Consider the following 6,039-nt stretch of genomic DNA (forward strand, 5'->3'; position numbering starts at 1 on the left):
ATTTTAATGTGCAAGGTAATAATTACATCTACATATTTTATAAGATTTACCAAATTTCATATAATTATTTAAATTTTAAATCAAGAGAGTAATTATTTTAATTATTCATTGTAAATAAAACATGCATACTATTATAAATTTCTTAATATAAGTTTGAGAGTTTTCACGAAAAAGGGGTGACGACCATGTGTGATGATTGTTTTCTAATAAAAAAACATCTCTGCGGTTTTTATAGAGTTAAAAATCTATGGAACACATGATTGTTTTATGATCACACTTTCAATGATCGCACATGATACACATTCAACAATTGCACATGTATTTTACTTACATACAACCAACTATTTAATCTTAAAATCTATCGACAAATCTTAATTAAAGAAAACTATCAAATTTTTGTGTTACAAAGAAAATTATCGAACAAATCATAACCATTCACATCTTGTAATTTCTGATAGTCCTAGACAAGTAATATTATCAAATTTGAACTAACAGAAATTTATTGAAGCTGTTATAATAAATAATTTAATAAGATATATAATCAAAATGCTTTACAAATTAAGTAATTCAGCGACTTAGCTAATATTAAAGGAGTTTTTATAATCTAAGTAAGGTATACATTTTTTTTATTAAATATTAATTATAATATAAAAGAAACAGTTTAAGATTTTTTAAATAAAAAAATTTATACATTAAGGTAAACAAATAAATACTGTTGTGAGAGGAATTGATACAACACCCCCAGAACCGTATTGCACAATTATAGGGATATCCGTTACAACTACGAAAATCACGGTTAGCTCTTAGGGGCTACCGTTAACATAAACTAAGAAAAACAAATGAGAAACAAGTGTGTTTAAGGGCTGAGCTTGCAAAGAACCAAACAACGAGGTCGGAATTATGGAATTCCGTCCTGCAATCGCCCGGAAATATCTGTCACAAAGGTTACACGTGCCTCTCTTTAGAGTGTAGAACTCGTGAATATGATTCTCGTCCCTTTGCAAGGTGCCTACATACCCTATATTTATAGGGATCAAGCCCATGTAGTTCTCGATTTAGGACTCTGAAGAGATAAGCTCTTATCCCCTCGAGTTTAAGATAAAACAGCCTTCTTTCAGTAGTTATCCAGCGGTATCCCACTCCAAGTAGGTTACTTGGAGCCTTCATCTTGCATAATTATCCGAATATTCTTGAATTATCTTCCCCCGATCATAATTATCTTCATAATAGATGTATTTATCCCTTAATTCGTGGATAAATAATAGCTGACACACTCCCAATATGTCTCCAATTCGTCCTCCTAGAAACAAGGAAGAAGAGTCCTGTTTGGAGTCTGCCTGCCATTCTGCCCAGGCGGCGGAAGCCCTGCAGCGGCATCCCCTAGCTGCAGCCCCATAACTACAAGCCAGGATGCACTTAGCGGTAACCCCTAGCAGCGGTAACCCCTAAAGCGCCTTCAGGTGCAACCCCATTCTGATGGCAGCCTTCATTACGCCTCCAATGCAAGTCCATACACCTTCTTGTACACCTTCAATGATCCACCCAGCCATGGCGAAGCCCATCATTCTTAACCAAATGATTCCAATAAGCCTAGGTGAAGCCCAAATAATATGATGGGCTGTAAAATAAGCCCAGGGAGATTTTATGGCACAACAACTACCCCCCGGTTCCTTGAAGTATTAAATACGAGAGGAACCTAAGAACGGTAACCCCTTACTCATCCAACTGCAAGCCCTTAAATTATGTCAGAAATTAATCGTAAATTATTTCTAAGCTTACGTGGGCGTAGCCCGGTGTAAGAAACAAGAAATAATTCAGACGTAATTCCCACACATAATTATAAAACCAACTATATTAATTGAGTACAACCACCGCAAGCCTTGAATATTTATTCCCAAAGATAATTAAAATTATCCCCTAAATGTCACTGAAATTTCACAATTTTTTGCTCCATCTCTCCAGTTTCCCGCGTGTGTCATGTCAGTTTGTGATAAGGCTGATCCTAATTATCTAGGGATTTAATTTGAATTCAAATTAATTTAAAACCCAACTGAACTCCTAATAATGTGGCTAGTTGTAGAGTTCCAGCTAAACTCTCCCTCTTCACCTGCCTAGCTTCTCCTCGGGAAGCCGTGCATCATCAAGGCTATCTTCACGCCTTTCCAATCCAACCATGCCACCTGGCGCGTGTGTCTCCCACTTACCACTACTATAAATTCATGCCTCCGAAGCCTTGTTTTATTTTTTACTTTTAACTCTCACATCTTCCCTCTTACACTTCTCTCACACTCAAGGCACTCCAGACGCTAGTTTACTTCTTCCGGCGACCCTTCGGCTTTTCTCCGACTTTCAACCAAAGGTATGTTTCTCGACCCCCAGCTTTCCTTTTCGTTACATTTATCCATGTTTATGACTAGATGCTTGTATGATCCATGCCTGTCTGCCTCTTTTCCTCTTGATTGTTCACCTCGGTATGCGTGCACACACACCCACATTTGCCTTGCTTGATGTTATTATGCCCGATTGAACCGCTAACTTGCCCTGCATGCCAGTTTTAGTGAAACATGTACACTTATCCTTTAAATATACACACACCACTGGTTTTAATTGACCCCAATTAGGCCCCGATTGTTCCCCAACTGGGTTATCGCCCTTTGTGTTGTCGCATCGCTTTGAGGCCATGATCGTAACCCTAGATTGTAAACCCTAGGTTCCCAATTGCCTCCAGGGGGAACCCCTCTTTCACAATCGAACCCCAGTGTTTGTGCCCTTTGTCTGCTGTGAATGTATTGTTTGTGTGATTTGTTTGCTATACTTGTTTAGCTGGTATCTTAGGGTTGTGATTGGGCGTTGATTGTTGTGGTTGAGATTAGGGTTAGGATTAGGCTTCCCGCTCCGGGTCCCTTGTTGGGCTTCCCGAAGAAGATGAACCGTCCTCCGTGGCCTGTGCTACTTCCCGTGAGGGATGTAGTCCTCTTACACCTCAGGGCTCCAACTGAAGCCTTTTCATTCCTCCTTCACACCCGTAGGGCTCCACCCTTGCAGCCCAGTCTTCCGCAAACCCTTTCTCCTTCTCCCTTTCTGTTTTTCTTTCTCTCGACCTTTCCTCATCTTACTGTGTCCTTTCGTTAACCCATCCTTTCCTATTGTAGATGTCTCAAGGATCCATGTCCTCACACTCCTCTCAGTCTGCCACCAGCAAGGCTCCCGTTGTCGCGGTTGATACGGGATCCTCCTTTAGCCAGGACCTTCAACCTGCCCGACCCAGTTTAGGGGTTAGCTCCAGGACCCGCTCCAGGCGCAATTTGGTGGTGAAGGAGCTCAACTGGACCACCTCTGAGTCCAGTAAGGCGGATGGGACCTCGGGCCTCCCGCTGGACCCTGCTGCTGAAGCCCTCGAGGGGAGCCCCGAGGAGGCTGAGCGGGAGGCTGAGGCTTCCGTGGAGGTGATCGAGCCTCCAGCTGTAGTCCTGGCCTGCGAGCATATGGACTCCATCATGACTCCTGTTCGGCTGCAGTCCCTATTGGAGTCCTGCAACCCTGGCTGCACCTTGGGGATCCCGAAGCCAGGAGAGAGGTGTCACCGCTTCGACACCCTCAAGCCAGGCACTGGCTACCCCAAAGCCGTGCTTTCCGCCCAGTTCTTCAGGCTGGGTTTGTCTCTTCCCCTCCATCCTTTCATCCTGGAGGTCTTGGACTTCTATGAGGTCTCCCCCATGCAGCTCACCCCCAACTCCTACCGCATGGCGGTCTGCCTCTACATCCTCTATGACATCCACCATGGGGTGAGGATGTCTGCTTTGGAGTTAGGCTGGTTCTTCCAGCTGAAACTTACTGGCAGGACCCCAGGGTTCTTCTACCTTACTGCCTGGAACACCCACCACAAGAAGGGCATCAAGGGTAACCGCCAGTCGATGTCGGACTGGCAGAAGCTCTTCCTTTACTGCTATGACTGCCCAGTCTACAGGAAGGACTTCAACCTCTCCCCCAGTAAGCCAGCTTTTCCTTAATCCATTGTCTAGTTTAATCCTTTAGGGTTCCCGTTTAGTTTCCTTATGCTTGTATTTGTTGTAGACATGCCAGTGCAGACTCCTCTGGCGGGAGAGTCCCTTGAGAGAGCAAAGCATGTGTTGGGGCTATCCACCGGGCTAGGTGATGGCTCCAGCCTGCTTACTCCAGAAAATCTGGAGAGGCTCGGTTTTTCCACTACGGTGGTAGATGCATCCCCCGTTGACGAGGGGGGTGCAGATGTGGAGGCGACGGGAAGCCCAGGTTTCCTCTTAGCTTGCACCTTACATGATATTTGCTTTATAAATTCCCTTCCTGCATGCTTTATGATTTTTATGCCATCTGCTATGCTTGTATCTTCCCATATTCCCATATATGCCTGAATATTGTCTAATTGTTTCTCCTTGTCTCTTTCCACAGATATGGCTGCCAACATTCCCAAATTCATCAAGCGCTCCACTAAATACGAGGATCTGTTCGGGGAAGCCTCCGATTCTCAGGCTCCCCTCTCTGTAAAGCCACTTTCCCAGCTCCCTTCCCCCTCTCTGGAGCAAAAGAAGACCTCCTCCGGGGGTCGCAAGCGGGACCCCTCCAAGACTGCTGAGGCGGGGTCTTCAGCTGAAGGCCGTACGAGCAAGAAGCCCAGGTTAACCCTGGCCCGCAGCTCTCCCGCTTCCTCCTCTTCTCAAAAGACTCAGCTCTTTCAGCGGATGCTCTCCGACCAGGTCCCCGAGGCTACCGTCCGGGAGTGGGACAGGCTTTCAATAGCCGAGGCCACCCGTGACAAGGTGGTGGCCAACGCTAAGAGCCTGTTCCTCGATCTGAAGATGGGGGAGCATGTTGCCGACACAGCCCGGGTCAATGAGAAGATGAGGGCGGATTTGAAGCAGGCTAAGGCGGACCTGGCTTCCGCTGTTAAAGACAGAGATCTTGTTCGGAAGGCCAACCAGGAGCTGAAGGAGGCCGAAGCCAAAGTCCGTGAGGAGAGGAGGAAGGAGGACGCCGTGAGGCGTTCCTTGGAGGAGGAGACAGATGGCCTGGGGGAGATGGTGAAGAGGTTGGAGGGCCAGGTGAAGGAGCTGCAGGAGGCTGCCGTTGCTGCAAAGGCGACGAGGAAGGAGCGGGAGGCCGCCGTTTTTGAGGCCGGAGTTGCCGCAGGGGTCAAGGACTGCGTGAAATCGGCCTACCGCTTCTTCCCCGACAATGATTGGGCTAAGTTGGGGCCTGATGCTGCGGTAGCCCTGGAGGAGGCGAAGGCCGAAGATGCTTCTGGCCAGGAGAAGGTTCCGGCGACTTCCCAAGGTTTCTCCGGGGGTGGTGTTGAGAAAAGGGGTGTGGCTGAAGACGAGCCGAAGCCCGTGGAGCCAATCTCTGCGGGAACTGAGGTGACGCCCCCGGAAGGGGTTCCAGCTACAACCCTAGCGACCACCCTGGCTCCGCAAGACATCCTCCCTGCTGACGAGAAGGGCTCCTCCTCTCCTGCTTCCTGATCTTCCCTCCTCCTTGCTAATCAAACTTTTATTTATTTTCTTTGTTAATCCGAATTTGTGCGTGGCGCTTGTCGTCACGAATTGATATTTTTTGGATGAGGGTGCGGGCACCTCAGAATGCTCCGCCAGATATTTACCGCTTCAAGGGACCTCCCCCTGTTGGTGTGGGGAGGAATTTTCCCTTGAATTTTATTATTTTTATAACAGCTGCACTTTTCCTCCATTACTTGTCTTGTATGATTTTTCTGCATTCCCTTGGATATTTTTGTGTTGGTTGCCTAACTTTTCCATGCAGGTAGAAGGGATGAATATAGGGGATAACCCTTGTACTGAAAGTGTACACATTGTCCACCTTCTGGGGGGTTGCGACCCCTGGGGTCTTGTTCTTCAAAGTTGATTCCTGGCTTTGTAAATGTATACTGATGTGTATGTCTGTGTTAACTCCCCAATGGCGTATATAAAAGCACTTAGTCTCTCCTTGCAATAACCCATTTAGGCACAATTGAATTTGATCTCACATGTGTAAGAATCTAGGGACACC

The 6,039-nt window shown here is 46.5% G+C and overlaps 1 protein-coding gene across 1 annotated transcript; it reads left to right on the forward strand.

Moving 5' to 3' along the window:
- Window positions 1–3,152: 3,152 nt before the first annotated feature.
- On the forward strand, window positions 3,153–5,498 carry LOC135147264 (uncharacterized). The gene is made up of 3 exons (XM_064080299.1): window positions 3,153–3,345; window positions 4,075–4,272; window positions 4,429–5,498. Exons 1-3 carry the CDS (start codon window positions 3,153–3,155, stop codon window positions 5,496–5,498), a joined length of 1,461 nt encoding a protein of 486 aa, XP_063936369.1.
- Window positions 5,499–6,039: the final 541 nt, after the last annotated feature.

The sequence above is a fragment of the Daucus carota genome, chromosome 1, assembly GCF_001625215.2.
Source record: "Daucus carota subsp. sativus chromosome 1, DH1 v3.0, whole genome shotgun sequence".
Taxonomy (NCBI): domain Eukaryota; kingdom Viridiplantae; phylum Streptophyta; class Magnoliopsida; order Apiales; family Apiaceae; genus Daucus; species Daucus carota.

Coding starts and splice junctions, on each gene's coding strand:
- LOC135147264 (XM_064080299.1), top strand. CDS start 3,153: ATGTCTCAAGGATCCATGTCCTCACACTCCTCTCAGTCTGCCACCAGC. Junction 3,346..4,074: donor CTGGACCACCTCTGAGTCCA/GTAAGGCGGATG, acceptor TATTTGTTGTAG/ACATGCCAGTGCAGACTCCT. Junction 4,273..4,428: donor GGAGGCGACGGGAAGCCCAG/GTTTCCTCTTAG, acceptor CTCTTTCCACAG/ATATGGCTGCCAACATTCCC.